Raw genomic sequence first — 21,776 nt, forward strand, 5'->3', positions numbered from 1 at the left:
TGGCAGTGGTGCTGGAGGAGTCTCACATTCTTTGGTGGGTGAAACATCACATAATTGCTCTCTCAGTGTTCTACATTCCAGTAGTTGTGTATGCCTATTACCTTAATGAGGACATTGTTCTTTCTTCTCCCGGTCCTCGACCAACACACCCTAAGCATATTCCCTAGATGTGGTTCAGGTATATCTGTCGGCTATGGCTTTGTTTATCAAGACAGACTCTCTCTTTGTGGTCATCCATGGTCCACAAAAGGAGTTGGCTGCTTCTTCAACTACTGTGGTTCAAGCCTATGCCATTAAAGGTCAGGCTCCTCTATTACCTGTTAGGGCCCATTCCACCAAGGCATTTAGCACATCCTGGGCCTTTTGTCATCAGGTGTCCACATCTTGGGTCGATTAGGCACCTACATGGTCATCTGTCCACACCTTCACTAAGTTCTAAACGGTGGATTTAGCTGCATCTTCAAATGTGTGTTTTGGCTGCAAGATTTTGCAGGCAGCAACTTTTTTTTCTGTCTTCTGGGGGTTATGTGTGGTTTTTTTTCTGGTTTCCCCACCCCTTAATGGTCACTGGTTTGGGATGTGCCTAGGGTCAAGACTAGGGATGCGCTTTTTTTTTGTTTGTTTTGTTTTTATGTACTCGCTGATCGCAATTACCGATACCTTTTTCTCAGTTCCTAGCTGAATTTTCACCTGGTGGGCTGAGCAAGACTGATATAGGAAGCATTCTGAAAGTCGTTCCTTCATCCCCACACTCCTCTGCAGTGGTACATCCAGACTGTTCCTCTCTCCATGCACAGCAGACTCCACAGGTGAAGATTCAGCTCCTGCAGACACACTGATGGCTAGCGGCAGGACTGGTGCAAACATTTTTGTCTACTTAGGCGAAGGAGCCCTAAGCCTCCTGGATATGTCCCCGATCGCTGCGAATTGTCCCCAATTCTAATAAAAGTCTGAAAAAATACACCTCCTATCACCCCAGTTCCTGCACCTTCACCCCTCAGATCACCCCAGTTCCTGCACCTTCACCCCTCAGATCACCCCAATTCTTGCACCTTCATACCTCAGATCCCCCCCCCCCCCCGATTGCTGCATCACTGTAGCCCCCTGCACTGCTGATGTACCACCCTGCATACCTGCTCTGCTGCTGTACCGCCCTGCACACCTATTCATCACTGTACCCCCCTGCACCCCTGTTCCCCACTGTACCACCCTGAACGCCCCCGCACACCTGTTCCCCACTGTATCCCCCTGCAACCCCATTCCCAACTGTACCTCCTAAATACCTATTCCCCACTGTACCCCCCTCCCCCACACACACCTCTTTCCCACTGCACCCCATTCCCCTCTCTACCTCCTACATACCTGTTCCCCACTGTGCCCCCCTGTAACCTGTTCCCCCTTGTACCACCCTTAACCCCTCTTCCCCACTATAGCCCCCCTCCCCCCAAGGACACCAGTTCCCTACTGCTCTACTGTTGTGAAGTCGCGCAATTTCAAAGCCGCATTCAGTGTGAACCTAGACTAAGATAAAATGGATGGGCAGCATAGGTAAAATAAGACTACAATAAATAAACCTATTTATTACTGAGAGCTAGTTGAAAGAATATATTTCCTTCACTGGCTAGAGTAGACACAAAATACTGTCTGTAGGTGCCTCAAGGGCTGCAAATTGAGCATCGGGAAACCAATTTTTTTGCTTGTGAAGTTGCCACTCGTTTTTTTGTCCATTCACCATGCACACCTCTTCATAATGCCTCTTGGAAAGAACACAGCCCCTTTTGGCACTTGAGGGGTTGTCACTCGTCAACAATTCTAAAAAAAAGTGACCTGCACCAATGTCTTAACAACAGCACAGAAATAACTCTTTAGTTACATATAAAAATTGTTGTAACAAAGTTGCAAAATTCTTTATGCAACATCTCCAACCCTAACAGGTTAGTTATTTAAGCTTGGAGCAATAAGCTTGATACCAATCTTGATCAGAGTACTTTCTTTATCAAAGAAACTCCGGTCAAGATTGGTATTAAGCTTGTTACTCCAAGCTTGATAACAAATTTTTTAGGGTTTGCAACCTAGTAATGTTGCAATGAAGACTTTGCACCGTGTATTTCCATATAGCATAAAACTGCTATTTTTACATTGTTTTAAAGTTTGGTGTGGATCGCTTTTTCACTCATTTGTTAGTACATGGCATGAATACATTCAGTGGATATACTCGAGTAACAAGATCGACAAACTCAGTTAGTGTTCTTTATATAATTACAAAAAATCTACACTATAAAAACTACAGTTTCTTTGCAATGTTTATAATATAATTATTCTGAATATGTTGAAAGGGCAAGGCGAATCAAAATCCCTTTATCGAAACACTGTGCAGTATAGCATTGGCTAAATAAAACAAACTATTTTTTTATGTCATCACTTATTCAGAACTACACAGGAACCATTGGCTTTCTTGCTTAAGTAGAAGCAGTTGTGAAGTACCAGGAAAGAAGTCTGACAATGTGCTTTATTAGTGCCTTTCTAGGATTATATGAATGTTGTATTTTATAGGAGGATAAGAAATATACAATAATTGGTAATGCACTTTATTTGATTTTCCTTCGGTAACCATTGCAGTGCTGTAGCCAAGTTTTTTTTTTTTTTTTTTTTTATCAACCACCTCTACAGTATCTTCCAATAATTGGGAATTACCGGTGCATAACCTGTCAAAATACTACTAGAACAAGTTTACCACCTCCTACATGCTGAGTAAACAAGCACATGAAAAGGCAGACCCCCTGTTAAAAATGTTGTCTGTTAACATAATACTGACTGTATGTGTTTGACAGCCAAAACTGCGCACGGAAATAAATGGGGGGGGGGGGGGGGCACCGAATACCGAAAGTCTGTAATTCATATGCAAATGCATATGTAAATCTTAACTATCTTTTTAAGTGTTCATACCTGTTAACTCCTGTTTTTCCAGAAATAAAGTTTTAAACCAAGAAAATAAGATAAACTCACCGTGTCATATGAGATGCCAGTCCTTTTTTACGGAGCCTTCTTCCTGCACATTTTGCTTCATGATATATTCCAGAATGTACATTGGAACCCTACAGCTAACAGCATAATCTTCATCATGTCATGTAGAAAGCTGCAAATGCTGTGGAGATGATCTGTCTGTGGTGCTGTAGTACAAGCAGCTTTACAGAAACAGGGTAAAAAGCGCAGCAACCAATCTAAGGGTTGTTGTGTTTTTAGCCAATGAGAACTGCAGTGTTTTGTGGAACGTCCTAATTGCCCACTGAAGCTAGTTTGTCCTCCCCAATAGAATGCACTTATATTGATCATATAGTAAAGGTGTATATTGTTAACTGAACACCATAAGGTTCTATTAAAATTGTTTTATGTTGCCTTTAATTATGGATCATATATCCCCACTCTGAACTACACACCAGAGGTGATCAGACACAATGAAAAGTTTAAAAAGCTTTATTACAAAAACTTGGCAAAACTTTACAGCATCATAGCAAGTGATACCTGAAGGGACTTACCTGATGCAGCACAATACATTTTGATGTACCAATCTATCTGCATAAATAGTTCTATGTGAGCTTAAAGTATATAAGATGGAAGACCACCAGCTATTCAGTTTGGTCCCCAGTTCCACACACAATGGCAGTAAGCTCTCACTGATATAAATGCACAGACAGATTAATACACACATACTCACCTAGCCTGCCCACATTATATTTTCTGTGTCATATAAGATACCCTCAGCAATAAGCCATCACTTGCTATTAGTAGCAACTAAACCTGTATAAGGGAAAAAATTCTGTAATTATGCATTTATTGGTGTCAGCAATATGTGCAGCCACTTACTTGACAATTGACGCTGGTGTTGAGCATGTTATAGCAATGGCATTTGGAACTGAAGCAACAGGTAATGTATAATCTCATAAACGATGATATGGGTGACCAGCATTACCAATTTGTTCCCCTCCCATTTAGCCTGTCCACAACCCCTTGGGTTTCACCATAGTGTTTGCCCTGGTTTTGGCTCTGCTTCATGCTAATCCATGTAGTACCTGGATGATCTTCCACGGAAGAACCAGTTTTCTCAGTCCCTAACAGTTCCGGGTGGATACTCGGTCTGAGGTCATTGCTGGACCTATCTCAGATTAAAACATTTGGGCTTGAATCTAGACACCACCCTGTACAAAATCTTCTTGCCTTGGGAAAAACTGCTGTCCCATTACTCTCACCTCTGAGTGAGGTATTGGGTCTCATTGTTGCCTCCTTAGAGCCTGTTCCATATTCCCAGTTTCACCCCAGACCATTGCAGCTTAACATTCTTGCAGTGTGGGACAAACGGACTCTGTAATTAGACCACCCCGTTCCTCTGACCCCCAGGCCCAGACTGCCCTTGCCATGCTGGATTTCCAACTCAGCACTGGCGTTAGGGAAGCTTTCTCCTACAACTGTGGAGGGTTCACACAATGCCAACCTGTCAGGCTGGGATACTGTCCTGGGGACCCTCTCAGTGAAGGGAACATGGGCATCCAGAGAAAGCTCGCCTTCCCATAAACATCCTTGAATTCAAAGTGATTTGGTTGTCCCTTCAATGTGGGACTCTTCTTCTGCAAGGACAACCAACTAAATCCAGTCAGACAATGCCACTGTCATGGTCTACGTCAATCCTCAAGGAGACTCTTGGCATCCTGCCACTCTTGATTCTCTCTTGGGCGGAACTTCACTGGCTCTGCCCACTGTTCACATCCCAGGTGTGGACAATTGGCAGGCAGACTTTCTCTTTTGCCAGCGTCTGTGTATGGGGGAATGAGACCTCCATTCAGAGGTAACGCAAGCTTTTGGTCATAGATGGAGTAGATTTGATGTAGATTTATTGGCATCCAGGTTCTGCAACTCACTGGACTGTTTATTCACCAGATCCAGCAATGCTTGTGGGCCTTTGCAGTGGATGCTCTGGTGACTCCATGGAATCAGTTCAGACAGTTTTATGCTTTTCTACCCCACCTACTTCGCAGGATTGAGATGGAGGGCTTTCCGGTGATTCTCATAGCACCAAATTGGCCCAGGAGAATGAAGTGCTTAGACATGCTCTGACTTCTGACAGATGCTCCGCGGGCACTTCTGGACTGTGCTGACCTCCTGTCGCAAGTACCAGTGTTCCATTCTGCTTCTCAGTTGCTGACCTAAATGGTATGGCTGTGGAAGCCACAGTCCTGAGAGACATCTAGATGATCAAATACAATGCTGATATCACTGGTGATAATGCAAACTAACTAACTAATCCACGTGTTGCTAGAATCATCAAGCTGGCAAAAAAAAAACCTCAAAAACAGTGAACAATCAAAATATATACAGTGTAAAAATTCACAAGCTACTCTATAGGTAACTCCAATGTGCAAAAAGTTGAAAAAAAAGTGTAAAAAGTTCAAGAAATCAGCTAAAAAAAAAAACTCCAATGTGCAAAAAGTTCAAAAATCTTCACAATAGAATAGAAGAACACATAACATGTTGACAGTGGTTCAGATGATGACAACACCCACTCAATGTGCTCTCAGAACTCTTACCTCATGGGCATAAGTAAATGCCTTAATCCATTAAATGGATAATAGCCTTGATTTCAGGGTCCAAGATCAGTCGGGGTAAGAGAAGCTTGGTGGAATAAAGTGTGTGTTGCCTCCAGCCCGGTATGCGGATCCACATGTAAAAATAAGTAAGCCTCCAATAGTGCATTACCAAAACTAACAAAGTTTACTAAATAAAAAATATGCTTACATCAAAACAGTGGAAGACATGCCAAACAAAGACCAAAAAACGGCATTCTACGCCACCTCATACGTCACTTCCGGTCCGCGGTAATAACTTCCAGTTAAGCTTTTTGCATCCTACGTGTTACGACACACCCTCTTGACTTCCTCGGGGAAGTCACAAGAGTGTAACGTAACGTTGTTTGGCATGTCTTCCACTGCTTTTGATGTAAGCAGATTTTTTTATTTAATAAACTTTGTTAGTTTTGGTAATGCACTATTGGAGGCTTACTTATTTTTACATGTGGATCTGCATACTGGGCTGGAGGCAACACACACTTTATTCCACCAAGCTTCTCTTACCCTGACTGATCTTGGACCCTGAAATCGAGGCCATTATCCATTTAATGGATTAAGGCATTTACTTATGCCCATGAGGTAAGAGTTCTGAGAGCACATTGAGTGGGTGTTGTCAACATGTTATGTGTTCTTCTATTCTACTGTGAAGATTTTTGAACTTTTTGCACATTGGAGGTTTTTTTTAGCTGATTTCTTGAACTTTTTTACATTTTTTAAACTTTTTGCACATTGGAGTTACCTATAGAGTAGCTCGTGAATTTTACACTGTATATATTTTGATTGTTCACTGTTTGAGGTTTTTTATCAGCTTGATGATTCTAGCAACATGTTGATTAGTTAGTTTGCATTATCACCAGTGATATCAGCATTGTATTTGATCATCTAGATGGTTATCACTATTGTTTGATCATTATTATCACGGTTTTTAGTCACTGAGGTCATGCGTAATATCACACATATATTTTATATTAATCTCATTGTTATAAGGTGATTTGTGTTCACTGTTGGATTTTGCTGCATTTCCACATTTATTTGTAGTTTTAGTTCACTATTAATAGCGCAGTTTTACTCTCACAAAGACACAGTCCTGAGAGACAGTGGTGTTTTATATTAAAGTGATTGTAAAGTCTTGTTTAAAAAAATAAACAAACATGTTGTTAGCCCCGGTTCACACAAGGGCGGCACGACTTGCAGGTCGCCTCACCGAGGTGACCTGCACACGACTGCCACGGCGACTTGCAAAACGACTTCTGTATAGAAGTCTATGCAAGTCGCCCCAAGTCGCCCCCAAAGTAGTACAGGAACCTTTTTCTAAGTCGGAGCGACTTGCGTCGCTCCTATTAGAACGGTTCCATTGTACAGAATGGGAGGCGACTTGTCAGGCAGCTAGGTCACTTGACAAGTCGCCCCTGTGTGAACCGGCACTTATAGTTACCTCCTCTGTGCAGTTGGTTTTGCACAGAGCAGCCTGGATCCCCCTCTTCCCAGCTTCCTTTTCGTTGCTCCTAGCCCCTCCCTTTTGTCGAGTACCCCACAGCAAGCAGCTTGCTATGGGTGCACCCGAGCTGAGTGTCAGCTCCATTTGTCCATTCAGATACAGAGCCCTGACCTGGCCCCGCCCCCTCTCTACCCTGATTGGCTAACTGACTTTGACAGCTGCGGGAGCCAATGGCGCCGCTGCTATGTCTCAGCCAAACAGGAGGAGAGTCCTGAATGGCCAAGACACTTGTGAACATCGCTGGAGAGAGATGGGGCTCAGATAAGTAATTAGGGGGTGCTGGGGAGGCTGCCACACACAGAAGATTTTTTTATCTTGATGCATTAAGATAAAAAAACCTTCTGCCTTTACAACTCCTTTAAGGCTAGGAAGTCTACTTTTCACAAAGTTTACCATCCTACCTGAAAGTCATATTTTGCTTGGTGCAAGGTGAGGGATTTCATTCTAGAAAGTGCTGGACCAACATCTGGCCTTGAGTAGCATCAAAGGACAAATCTCGACCTCAGCTATTCTCTCTCTACCTAGCTCACATCTCTCCTCCTGACTGATATCCTATGTCGCTTTCCTGTCATGGACCTCAATCTTGTTCTCGGCTTTGCAGTAGCTGCCCTTTAAACATACCCATAAGGTGGCTTTTCTTGTTGCTATCTAATCTGCAAGGACAGTCTCTGAATTAGCAGCCTTATTCTGTAAGAAACACTTCTTCATTTTGCAGAGGGATAAAGTTATTTTGAGGTCTCAGGCCTCCTTTTTCCCCAGGGTGGTCTCTGCTTTCCACCTCTGAAAAGATATTGTCTTTACTTTCTTATGTCCTTCTCCAAACATCCTAGGGAAATTCCCCTGCACCATCTGCACACAGTGTGCCCTGTGAGTTACAACTTAATTTCAGTAATCTGATTCATTCTTTGTGCTTCCTGAGAGCTAAGCGTCTCCCTGCATCTTACTCCAGCATTGCTAGGTGGATCAGACAAGTGATCGTTAAGACCTCTTTTGATTCCACATTCAGGTGTATACTACAAGCTGCTCTGAATGTGTCAAGCTGCCTTGATTTGTTTTTGTTCTATAAACCTGGTGACATTGGAGTGTTGACCACTGGACTGCTTTTGGATGTCCTAGCCATAATGATATAAAGAAGCTCATGTCCTGTACTGTATTATCAGCCAGTAAAAACCTACCAGTAAAATCCGTGTCCTGGAACACAGTACAAGACACAGGTCCTTCGCCAATGCTTTCACAATCTCCATATTATATGCTTCAAAACTTAAGGTAGGTGAGAGTGGGAAGGGTTATAAGGGGGTGCCCCAGCGGCCAGTGTCAAGTCACCTGAATGTAGCTGCAAGTAATACAGTTGTAATGATATAAAGAAGCCTGTGTCCTGTACTGTACTGAAATAGATTTTAGTGGTAAGGTAAAAATCCTATTTTGTCTCCATTAAAACTGTGTGCTGTATTGCAGGAATATTTGTATGCAGCTGTCTATAACATAAAAAATGTGTATCATTTGTAATACAGGAAGAAGATACCTCTGTAAATGGTATAGAGTTTAAGATTCTCAAAACATTTCACCATGAAGTAAGAGTGGATGCTATAACCTGGAGTCCAGAAACTAGATATGATACCTTAACTCCCGTTTTAAGGTAAATTTAAAGTATTTAAAAAAAAAAAAAAACACACGATATAAAGCGGTTTTGTATTCATTAAAATTGATCTTTAAATTCCACTTATACATAGTCAGGTCCATAAATATTGGGACATCGACACAATTCTAACCTTTTTGGCTCTATACACCACCACAATGGATTTGAAATGAACAAGATGTGCTTCTTTAACTGCAGACTTTCAGCTTTAATTTGAGGGTATTTACATCCAAATCAGGTGAACGGTGTAGGAATTACAACAGTTTGTATATGTGCCTCCCACTTTTTAAGGGACCAAAAGTAATGGGACAATTGGCTGCTCAGCTGTTCCATGGCCAGGTGTGTTATTCCCTCATCCCATTTACAAGGAGAAGATAAAAGGTCCAGAGTTAATTTCAAGTGTGCTATTTGCATTTGGAATCTGTTGCTGTCAACTCTCAATATGAGATCCAAAGAGCTGCCACGATCAGTAAAGCAAGCCATCATTAGGCTGAAAAAACAAAACAAACCCATCAGAGAGATAGCAAAAACATTAGGTGTGGCCAAATCAACTGTTTGGAACATCCTTAAAAAGAAAGAATGCACCGGTAAGCTCAACAACACCAAAATACCCGGAAGACCACGGAAAACAACTGTGGTGGATGACTGAAGAATTCTTTCCCTGGTGAAGAAAACATCCTTCACAACAGTTGGCCAGATCAAGAACACTCTCCAGGAGGTAGGTGTATGTGTGTCAAAGTAAACAATCAAGAGAAGACTTCAGCAGAGTGAATACAGAGGGCTCACTACAAGATGTAAACCATTGGTGAGCCTCAAAAACAGGAAGGCCAGATTAGAGTTTTCCAAACAACATCTAAAAAAGCCTTCACAGTTCTGGAACAACATCCTATGGACAGATGAGACCAAGATCAACTTGTACCAGAGTGATGGGAAGAGAAGAGTATGGAGAAGGAAAGGAACTGCTCATGATCCAAAGCATACCACCTCATCAGTGAAGCATGGTGGTGGTAGTGTCATGGTGTGGGCATGTATGGCTTCCAGTGGAACTGGTTCTCTTGTATTTATTGATGATGTGACTGCTGACAAAAGCAGCAGGATGAATTCTGAAGTGTTTTGGGCAATATTATCTGCTCATATTCAGCAAAATGCTTCAGAACTCATTGGACAGCGCTTCACAGTGCAGATGGACAATGACCCGAAGCATACTGCGAAAGCAACCAAAGAGTTTTTTTAAGGGAAAGAAGTGGAATGGTATGCAATGGCCAAGTCAATCACCTGACCTGAATCCGATTGAGCATGCATTTCACTTGCTGAGGACAAAACTAAAGGGAAAATGCCCGAAGAACAGACAATTGCAGTAGAGGCCTGACAGAGCATCACCAGGGATGAAACCCGCGTCTGGTGATGTCTATGCATTCCAGATTTCAGGCTGTAATTGACTGCAAAGAATTTGCAACCAAGTATTAAAAAGTGAAAGTTTCATGGATGATTGTTAATCTGTCCCATTACTTTTGGTCCCTTTTAAAAAGTGGGAGGCACATATACAAATTGTTGTAATTCCTACACCGTTCACCTGATTTGGATGTAAATACCCTCAAATTAAAGCTGAAAGTCTGCAGTTAAAGCACATCTTGTTCGTTTCATTTCAAATCCATTGTGATGGTCTATAGAGCCAAAAAGATTAGAATTGTGACGATGTCCCAATATTTATGGACCTGATTGTATGCAAGAACATATCTTTATATCTTCTTCCTGAAATCCAGTGTAGTGTGTTTATTCATTCAGTTTGTGGTAAGCTGTACTGTTTAAATGAAGCCTGTACTAAGAAAAATAGAAATCTACCAACATGTATGAAGTACATTTTTTGCAATACTTTCACATTTTCTCATGTTTTATCCCTTGTCATCCCTTTTAAGATCCTGCAAGTACACAAAAAATTCTGTTGATCTGCCAGAAATACTCATCTCTTAAATGCAAATATTTGCAGCAAAAAAATAGGATTTTTATAACAGCTTACCTGTAAAATTCCTTTCTTGGAGTACATCACGGGACACAGAGCACCATATTACTGAATGGGTTATACGCCACCTTTTAGGTGATAGATATTGGCATAATTAAAGACAGGAAGTCCCACTCCCTATATAACCCCTCCCATACAGGGAGAACCTCAGTTTTTGTAGCAAAGCAATATACATATATCCCAATAAGAGGGGAGGGACCTCTGTGTCCCGTGATGTACTCCAAGAAAAGGATTTTACAGGTAAGCTGTTATAAAAATCCTATTTTCTTTATCGTACATCACGGGACACAGAGCACCATATTACTGAATGGGATGTCCCAAAGCAATGCTATCTGAGGGGAGGGGGGGGGGGGGGACACAAAAAAACAAATGCAAACCACCGTCAGACATGAGGACCTCTACTGCTGCCTGCAGAACACTACGCCCAAAGGCGGCATCCTCTTGCTGACCTACATCCACGTGATAGAATTGTGTGAATGTATGTACTGATGACCTTGTTGAGGCCTTGCAAACCTGAGCCATGGAGGCTTGATGATGAACTGCCCAAGAGGCACTAACTGCCCTGGTAGAGTGTGCTCTCGGACGAAAAAAGGCTAAATTTTCTCTTTTAAATCATAGGCCTGAATAATGACCTGACGGATCCACCTAGAAATGGTCGATTTTGACGCTGCTTGCCCCCTTCTGGGGCCTTCTGGAACACAAACAAAGTGTCAGTTTTTTTGTATCTGAGCAGTTGCTTCCAGATAGAAATTAACCACTTTTACTACATAAGGGAGTGTAGTAAGTTTTTCTCTGCAGAACATGGTTCTGAAAAAAAAGAAGGTAGAAAAATATCCTGGTTCACATGAAAATTGGATACTACCTTAGATAAAAAAGGACGGGCGAGGACGTAAGACCACCTTATCCTTATAAATGATCAAGTATGGCTCTCTACAAGAGAAAGCTGCCAACTCGAACTCTTCTTGTGGAGGTTATTGCAACCAAAAATACCAATTTTCTTGTGACAAGTACCAGTGGAGCATCACACATTGGTTCAAAGGGAGACTCCTGTTTAACCGGTGGGTTTATACTGGATACTCCCTGTATAAAAAGCCCGAACTGAGGAATGCAAAGCCAGAGGTTTTTGGGAAGAAAAAAAACTGACAAGGTGGAGACTTGACCTTTGATAGTACTCAAGGCTAGTTTCATCTCTACTCCTAAATGTAGGAAGGCGAGAATTCCACTTATGACATACTTGCAAGGATGCCAACCCTTGTTTCCGCACCAAGAGACATAGGCCTTCCAGATCCTATAGTAAATAGCCCTAGAGGCCAGCTTCCTTGCATTAATCAGGGTAGTTACCACTGATCCTGAAAGCCCCTCAACGACCTAGAACGAGGCTCTCAACAGCCAAACCGTCAAATTTAGCATTTGTAAGGCAGGGTGGATCACTGGCTCTTGCGAAAGCCACCTCACGATCTCCGCATACCAGGATCTCCTGGACCAAGCCGGAGCAACTAAGATTACTAGCCTCCGTTCCCTTTATAACCTGCTGAAGCAAGCGAACTCGAGGAAATGCATAAATCAGTGAGAATTGATCCCACGGAGTCAGTAAGGCATCTGGCCCGCACGCGAGCGGATCCCTTGTCCTTGACACAAAGTTGTCCAGTTTTCTGATGAACCTGGATGCTAAGTCCACGTATGGGGTACCCCACTTTTGACATATGGCCAGAAAAAAAGTCGGGATGCAGAGACCAATCTCCGGGAAGCAATTGCTGGTGACTCAAGAAATCTGCCTGCCAATTTTCCACTCCTGGGATAAACACCGAAGACGGGAAAGGAACATGCTCTTTTGCCCAAGCCAGAATATGACTTACCTCTTTCTGGGCGGCATTTTTGGTGCTGCCTTGCTGATTGATATAGGTTACAGGTGTGGCATTGACAGACTGAATCCAGACAGGATAGTTCCGTAATCTGCTTGTCCAGGCCCTTAGGGCCAGACGTGCCGCCTGAATCTCTAGAATGTTGATGGGCAAGGCCCTTTCAAACTCCGACCACTTTCCCTGAACAGAGTTCCCTTCTAAGACAGCCTAAGAGGCTGGCATCGGTCGTCATTACTCAACAGGTATGAAGGCTTTTCCCTTCTGCAAGTTGTTGGTTAACAACCACCAATTGAGCCTCTGGCGTACGCTTGGAGTCAAGCTCACCGGGTAATCCAAGTCCTGTTTTTTCCTGCTCCAAACAGAATACTGTTTTGCAGTAGCCTTGAATGGAATTGGGTATAGGGAACTGCCTCGAATGAGGCTACCATCTTCTCAAACAACCTCATGCAAAGGTGAACGGAAGGACTCACCCTTGTCCTGAGCGTGTGGACCAGTTCTCTTATAGCGCAAACTTTTGCCTGGGGTAAAAAACACTCTTGTGTCTATAACTAGACCCAAGTACTCTAGCCTTTTTACTGGCCATAGGGATGATTTTTCAAGGTTGAGAATCCAGCCCAGTTGTTCCAGATAAGTGACTATACTGGACACCCCTTGGTTTAACCGTGCCACTGACAGATAACCTGCTGCTGGTAGATCAAGGTATGCCATTACTGCTATACCCTGGCCTTTTAGTCTTACTAGTACTGGGGCCAAAACTTTCGTAAATACTCGGGAAAGGATGGTTAACCCAAAGGGCAAGGCCACGAACTGCAAGTGGCGCTGTTCTACCGCAAAACGCAGCTCTTCAGATGAGCAGGGAAAATTGGCACATGTAAATATGCATCTTTGATGTATATTGATGCTAGAACTTCTCCCCGTAGGGTGGATTCATGCGAAAAGAGAGGATGTTTAGTATATTCAGATCTTTGCGATCTAAAATGGGTCTGACATCTCCAATCGGTTTTGATACCGTGAAGAGATTTGAATAAAACCACATACCCTGCTTTTCTAAGGGGGTCTCTGTGATTACACCCTGAGACATCAATCCCTCCACGGCCATGAGTGTCCGGGTGCTCGGCAGGACACCCCTGAGGGGCGCCCGCCCAGGTAAAGGGTAGCGGTGCCCTGCGGTATCTGGCTCGGCCTGCCAGCGGGTTCCCCTTCGGCCGGAGGGGAGGGCCGCCTGAAGTGGTCTAGCGCCAGAAATAAAGACCTTTTCATCATTGAGTCTTTGGGGAGTAGCCTAGGGCTACCAACAGAGATGACCCATCCGTCAAGGATCTTTACTTGCCAAGCCCCTGAAAAACCACAGAAGTCCCCCCCCCACCATAATTAAGCGGGGGGTGCCCCATCACAAGGAGGCCTTGGGACTCTGTTTTGTAGGCTTTTGCCCTTAGGCATGGCAAAATATGAAGTGTGTGCTGTATCCCCGCATTCATATAGCACGTGCCATGGAACAAGCATCTTTGCAAAGCAAGCATGCGTTTATAAAACGTGTTATGCAACATTATGCAACACGTATCTATGCAGACACGCATTCCCATGTGATCATGGGGAATCCTGTATATTTAAGTAAACCTGTATTAACATGCCTCAATATGCAACCATGCATCTCTAGGCGATCATGCATCCTTATGCGATCATGCATCCTTATGCGATCCAGCATCTTTATGCGATCAAGCAACCTTATGCAATCAAGCCTCTCTGCGCGATCAAGCATCCTTGTGCACTGAAGCACCCTTGTGCGATCAAGCATCTTTATGTGGTCAAGCACCCTTGTGCGATCAAGCACCCTTGTGCGATTAAGCACCCTTGTGCAATCAAACATCTTATGCGATAATGTAAAAACCATGATCATTTTTATGCAAACGTGAACTGGTAACAGTTATCTTCATCAACCGTGTGCCTCAGCAACTATGCGTTAGAGTCTTAGCAACTGGGTGTTTTAGCATCCGTGTGTTTCAGCATCTGTGCGTTTTTGTATCTGTGCGCCTTTAGCAACTGTGCGTTTTTTTTAGTAACTGTGCAAGCAAGCACCTGCCCAACTGCAGTTAGTCCTATAACCTGCAGGTTAGCAAACACATATGCACTATATTGGAGATACAACTCCCTAAAATGCACCCATGCTCGTGTTTTTCAAACATGTACTTTAAAAACATGCAATTTAAGCAATAAATTTTGCAAGTATGTATATAATGCTGTTCCCGCCTACAAGCAGATAATAACACTTTTAAAGTGAACTCCTAATCATCCAGGGGTTTATCTACTTACAGATGAACATGCTCCTCGGATAATCAGAAAATATGCAGCATGTAATCATGACTTGTCTGCACCAGTTCCCCCAAGCGAGTACTCACACGGGCCGCTGTTCTCTCCAAGGTCTATCTGACCTGTCACCACATCGCAATGGAAGCCCTTCCTCTTCCTACCTATATAAAAAATAGGCTAGACTTGAGCGAACCTGCGCCCTCTAGTGGCGAGGAAAAAACAGCAGCCCGCAAGAGCACATAAACAGACAGTCAGATCTTTAACCACTTCCATACAGGGCATTTTCATCCCCTTCCTGCCCAGGCCAATTTTCAGCTTTCAGTGCTGTCGCACTTTGAATAACAATTGCGCGGTCATACTACACTTTACCCAAATGAAATTTTTATCATTTTTTTCCCCACTAATAGAGCTTTCTTTTGGTGGTATTTGATCACCCCTGCGTTTTTTATTTCTTGTGCTATAAACAAAACAAGAGTGACAAGTTTGAAAAAAACACAATATTTTTTACTTTTTGCTATAATAAGTATCCAAATTTTTTTTTTTTTAAACAAATTTTTTTCTCAGTTTAGGCCGATACGTATTCTTCTACATATTTTTGGTAAAAAATATTGCAGTAAGCGTATATTTATTGGTTTGCGCAAAAGTTATAGCGTCTACAAAATAAGGGGATAGATTTATAGCATTTTTATTATTTATTTTTTTTTTTTTTTACTAGTAATGGCGACGATCTGCGATTTTTAACATGACTGCGATATTGCGGCGGACATATCGGACAATTTTGACACATTTTTGGGACCATTCACATTAATACAGCGATCCGTGCTATAAAAATGCATTGATTACTGTATAAATGTGACTGGCAATGAAGGGGTTAACCAGGAGGGGGCGCTGTAGGGGTTAATGTGTTGCTAGGGAGTGATTATAACTGTGGGGGGAGGGGATTCACAAGGGGAGGAGACCGATCGGTGTTCCTCTGTACAAGGAACATACCATCGGTCTCCTCCCATCTGACAGGACGTTGATCCGTGTGTTTACACACACAGATCCACGGTCCTGCTCGGTTACCGGGCAATCGCGGGTGCCCGGCGGACATCGCGGCCGCCGGGCATGCGCACCGGGACCCGAGCCTGGAAGGCTGCGCCTTCATATGACGGCGGCCCAGGATAACAGCTGCGCAATCCCGCCGTCATATGACAGCGGGCGGGCAGCAAGTGGTTAAAGAAGTCCATAGAAGTTACCCCAGGATCTTTTTAACTTACCATCACTGCAGGATACTTACTGCAATACTCAGTGACCCAATCTTCACCCATCACGGCGGGTTGGAGTCATGCCAGACCTTCAAGGACGGGGTCCCCTTTGTATGCAGGGGCCACTGCCTTGGACCTGTATAGCGCCCCACCAGAGCAAACCTGTGGTATAGAAATGTGACCAAGGTGATGGATCCCAGGGCCCAGCTCTCCTAAGAGAAGCGTTACAGGCAAAATCTCGTTCTTCCGTACTGAGGCTCTGGTACCATCCACCTTAGCCCTTGTTTCTGGCTCTTTGAATGGATCTGATTGCATAGCCCCTCCTGATCCTTATCCAAGATCACCTGTGGCACTCTTCTTAGCACTCATTAACTGTGACCAACACCTTAGAAACTGGTGAAAAAAAACTGAGGTTCTCCCTATATGGGAGGAGTTATATAGGGAGTGGGACTTCCTGTCTTTAATTATGCCAGTGTCCATCACCTAAAAGGTGGCGTATAACCCATTCAGCAATTTAATATGGTGCTCTGTGTCCCGTGATGTACGATAAAGAAATGTGCATTTTTATTATTTTTGCGCAAGTAAACCTACAAAGCTTTCCAACGGTGATCAGTGGATCATGGGTACAGTGCACAGGCTCCTGCAGGCTATTCCTTGGGCTTCTTGTCCATACTGAAGTATGGACTTTCAGTTACTTAGTAATAACCACACTTGTATTCCATTGAGAACTACAAGTCCATCTGCTACAGTAGCAGAGGCAGTTGTAGTTCATTCAGATCTCTGATGTATATGGGTGTAACATGATCTAGAAAGGTGGATACTTTAAAGTAGAACTATAGATCAAAACTTTTTTTTTTTTGGATAGAGTGAGGGAGGGTTATAACCCCTGTAATGTTTATTTGCCATCTGTGTCCAATTGGGGTAGATTTATCCTCATTTCCTCCCATAACCAAACAGGAAGTGAGAGGAAATCCCTGCAAATAAGGGATTCTCTTGGGGACCCCCAAATCAGCAGAACTGGTGTCCTCATTTAAAGTTTTTCCCTCTGGGGAGAACCCAAAATTTGGGATTTTCCTTTACTTTCAATGATAATGGTAAACAGGGCAAATAGAGAGGGTGAATCTCTCTAACGAGGGCACAGACCGCAAGAAAACCTGACCTGTTCTAATTCATTTCCCCTTTATCCAAAACTAAAATTTTTTTTTCCTTTTTAGTTATACTTTTACCACTTCAGCCCCGGAGGATTTGCCCCCTTTCTGACCAGGCCATTTTTTGTGATACAGCACTGCATCACTTTAACTGACAATAGCACGGTCGTGCGACATTGCCCCCAAACAAATTTATGTCCCTTTTTCTCCACAAATAGAGCTTTCTTTTGGTGGTATTTGATCACCTCTGCGGTTTTTATTTTGTTCGCTATAAACAAAAAAGGAGCAACAATTTTGAAAAAAAACACAATATTTTGTACTTTTTGCTATAATAAATATCCAAAAAAACCAAACCAAAAAATAAACTAATTTCTTCATCAGTTTAGGCCGATATGTATTCTTCTACATATTTTTGGTAAAAAAAAAAAAAAAAAATCTCAATAAGCATATATTGATTGGTTTGCGCAAAAGTTATAGGGTCTACAAAATAGGGGATAGATTTGTGTCATTTTTATTATGTATATATTTTTTTTTTTTTTTTACTAGTAATAGTGGTGGTCTGCAATTTTTTTTTTATCAGGATTGCGACAGACAGATCGGACCCTTTTGACACTATTTTGGGACCACTGACATTTATACAGCAATCAGTGCTATAAATAGCCACTGATTACTGTACAAATGTCACTGGCAGGCAGGGAAGGGGGTTAACACTAGGGGGCGATCAAGGGGTTAAGTGTTCCCTAGGGAGTTGTTTATAACTGTAGGGGGAGTGGACTGACAGGGAGTAGAGAGAGATCGCTGTTCCTGATCACTAGGAACAGCAGATCTCTCTCTACGCCCCTGACAGAACGGGGATCTATTTGTTTGTGTTCCCTAGGTGTGTTCTAACTGTAGGGGGGATGGGACTGACTAGGGGAGGAGACCGATCAGTGTTCCTACTTAGTAGGAACACACGATCCGTCTCCTCTCCCCTGAGAGAATCGATATTTGTGTGTTTTACACACACATATCCCCGTTCTCGTTCTGTCACGAGTGATGGCGGATGCCCGATGGACATTGTGCCTCGGCTCCGGGGACACGTGGCGGTGTGTGCGCACCTGCTATGATGTCTTAAGAGAGCTACGTATAGCTACGGCAGTTTGCGTACACAGTAGGTGACCGCGATATTGTGTCAATCTCGCTGCTGTAGCAGTGCTGACAGCTGTCTGGTATGAATCATGAGGGGGAACGCCGCGCCAAATTTTAAATAAAAAACCAGCGTGGGTTCCCCCCCAGGAGCATGCCAGGCCCTTAGGTCTGGTATGAATTTTAAGGGGAACCCCCTACGCCGAAAAATCGGCATGGGGGTCCCTCCCCAAAATTCATACCAGACCCTTATCCGAGCACGCAGCCCGGCCGGTCAGGAAAGGTGACCACGCACCATGCCTATGCTGGGTGAGCGGTGCGCGATCACTTATATAATAGCGGGAGAGAGCATTGTGTCAACATCAAAATAGCAGAAGATAGTGGGGGAGCCGGGCAGAAGAACCGGACACCGGGAGAAGAACCAGAGAGAGCGGAGAAGTCGGAAGAAGACCCTCGGAGCTGCCTAATAAATTACTTTTAAAACCTGTGTAGTGTGTTTTTTTTTTTTAGTGACACTTTTTCCCCCAGGTGAATGGGTAGGGGTACGATGTACCCCATACTCATTCACATAGGGTGGGGGGCCGGGATCTGGGGGCCCCCTTATTAAAGGGGGCTCCCAGATTCCGATAAGCCCTCCTCCCGCATACCCCGACAACCAACGGCCAGGGTTGTCAGGAAGAGGCCCTTGTCCTCATCAACATGGGGACATGGTGCTTTGGGGTGGGTGGACCGCAGGGCCCCCCCTGCCCCAAAGCGCCCACCCCCCCATGTTGAGTGCATGCAGCCTGGTACGCCCCTGGGGGGGAACCCACGCCGGTTTTTTATTTAAAATTTGGCACGGTGTTCCCCCTCATGATTCATACCAGACAGCTGTCAGCACTGCCCGTCGCTCATTGCGAAAGGAAAAAAGTTTTCCTTTCCCGATGAGTGAGCCAGTGCGAGATCGGATGGGATCGCGCTGGAAACACAATCTCACAGTCAGGTACTGTAACTGCGGCAGCTGGTCGGCTAGCGGTTAAAGTGCTTGTTAAGCCACTGTACTACAAACATCCCATCCCTTCTGTTACCTATCATTTATCCTAGTGCACATGCTGAAAAAAAAAAAAGATTATACCTTATAACTGAACTTGTCTCTCTCCTCTGCCCGGCTGACAGCTAGAGCGGGGCTGATCACTGTCGCTGACGTCAGCCGGAGAGGAGAGAGAGCCAAGGAGTCACGTGAGAGCCGGAAGAAGCTCAGTTAGAAATCTGCTTTTTTGCAGCAGCACACGCACTAGGATAGATAATGTTGGCTAACAGAGAGGGTGGGATGTTTGTACAGTTATGATAGCAGCAGGAAGGGGTGGAGAGCATAGTGGCACAGACTAGCTGACAGGCAGGGAGGGGAGGGGGAGAGAGGATAGAGGAAAGCAGAGAGAAGAGCTGCGGATGACGGAAGCACCTAAACTGACCACAGTGTCAGGGCTCAGCAGCCACGATTAACCGTGGTCAGTTTACAAGGGGGAGGGAATAGCCAGGCAGGATCAGCCAGGTTTTTTTATGTGATAGAAGGGGCCAAATGACACAGCACAAGCAACTGTGCTGGTCTTCATGGTTTAAGGGAACAGGATCAATTTTTTTTTTGGGGGGGGGGGGGGTTACAAATGCTTTTTAAGTATTGTTGGAGCACAGCCTTTTTGTTGACTGAGTGGTTTCAGCCCTGCCCAGGTTGGTGTCTCTTGTTGAACTGTTCAACTAGTAAGGGGGGAAAGTTTGGGACTTTAAATGAGGTACCTCAGATGAAGAGGTGCCTCCATCCCTGTATTCAATGTAAAAAATGGGAGGGGGGGGGGGGTTGGGACTTTAAATGAGGCACAAAAGTTTACCGGATGTAGAAAATTAATTTGATAAATAATCTTAAACATGACAGGATATAACCAAAATACATATTGCAGTAAAAGTTAAGGTTGCATAGACTCTAGTACAGCAAAAAAGATAAACATAAACCACAGATGAATATGTGATGTCATAGCCGCTATTACTCCATCGTATAAGACATATAACCAGGAATAATTGTCCTCAAATATAAAGTTATTGGGATGTGCATCTTAGTAAGCTCTATGCATTTCGGGGAATAAATACCACCTCATCAGGAGCTGATGCGTATGACAGTTCTGTAGAAAAAAAATGATATAGAGCGTTGAACATATATTAACCCTAATAGAAGAAATAAAAGGGAAAGGAGCAAAAAAATAAGAGGGCCATGGGGGGGGAGAAAGTGATCATCTCCCTACTCACTTGAGGACTCAACATGTCGAAGCAGAATATTAAACTGCCAGGAAGCATCACAGATGTCTCCGCTGGGAGTTGAGGTGGAGAGGGCCCCACAGGACACAGCGTAAACACAACTCCCCACCAGAACAAGGAAGCTCATGCCACCATGGCTGATATTGTCTGATAGTGACTCCAAGGTGTCTGTGAAGAATATATATAGCTGAAGTAAATACATGGTCAAATATCCATATGACTGTAGATAGAATGTGTGTAGTACCAACCACTTGGAGACAGGTGTGCATAGGGAATGGTGGGTGTGTAGTAGCCATAGAATAGGCAACATAGCTAAGTGCCAGGGAATTGCAAGAAATAAAATACAAGTGCATAAAGCCTCCCAGAAAAACTGGGAGAGAAACAGTGATGTAGTAACAGATTGTGGCACCACAGTGTGCGAAGTGTACCTGTGTAGTTCCAATGAAAAGTGTGAAAAGCTACGACCGCCCATAGACACCAACCACGAACAGCTGAGACAGACAATGCAAGCGGGGATATTTTCAGGCAGCTGATACGCACGGAAGACCACCCACCAGCGTCACTCTGGCAAAGTACAATCAGAGGAGCACTTCCACCCGACCGGTGGCCGCCGCCCCTGATGGCGTGGGAAGGCACCTCATGAACCAGCCACAAGATGAATACCAGCCGACAATGCAGCGCAGAGGGAGAGCGTCACACGTTTGGCCTAGTGTGTGGCGCCGATGCGTAATGGGACCATCCTGCCCCGCCTCCCTTGTGTCAAATGACAACGAGGGGCAAAGGGAGAGTGCCCAGAGCGCATTGCAGCTCCCGGACCAATGAAACAGAGTGACAGCCTCCGGCCAGTCAAATCCAAACGAGGACATGGGATGTAAAAATAAAATTGTGTGACCTAGTGAATCTAAACTGAGTACTAGCTGAAATCAGAATGTAAAATAAAATTGAAAGAATCACATAACTGAGCCCAGATGGGGCACACAAGAGGGCTCCAGTGTAAAAAAAAGACATTCCAGACACTGATGTGCCTCC

General features: G+C 43.9%; 1 protein-coding gene across 2 annotated transcripts in view; it reads left to right on the forward strand.

Annotated features, from left to right (window-relative positions):
• The window catches only part of NUP37 (nucleoporin 37), a 94,707-nt gene that overhangs the window by 42,725 nt on the left and 30,206 nt on the right, over positions 1-21,776 (forward strand). For both annotated transcript variants that reach the window (XM_073620318.1, XM_073620319.1), the window contains exon 3: positions 8,628-8,752. In XM_073620318.1, coding sequence (XP_073476419.1) covers positions 8,628-8,752 — 125 coding nt within the window. The remainder of the gene's footprint in view (positions 1-8,627; positions 8,753-21,776) is intronic.

Source organism: Aquarana catesbeiana, linkage group LG03, assembly GCF_042186555.1.
Source record: "Aquarana catesbeiana isolate 2022-GZ linkage group LG03, ASM4218655v1, whole genome shotgun sequence".
In the NCBI taxonomy this organism is placed as follows: domain Eukaryota; kingdom Metazoa; phylum Chordata; class Amphibia; order Anura; family Ranidae; genus Aquarana; species Aquarana catesbeiana.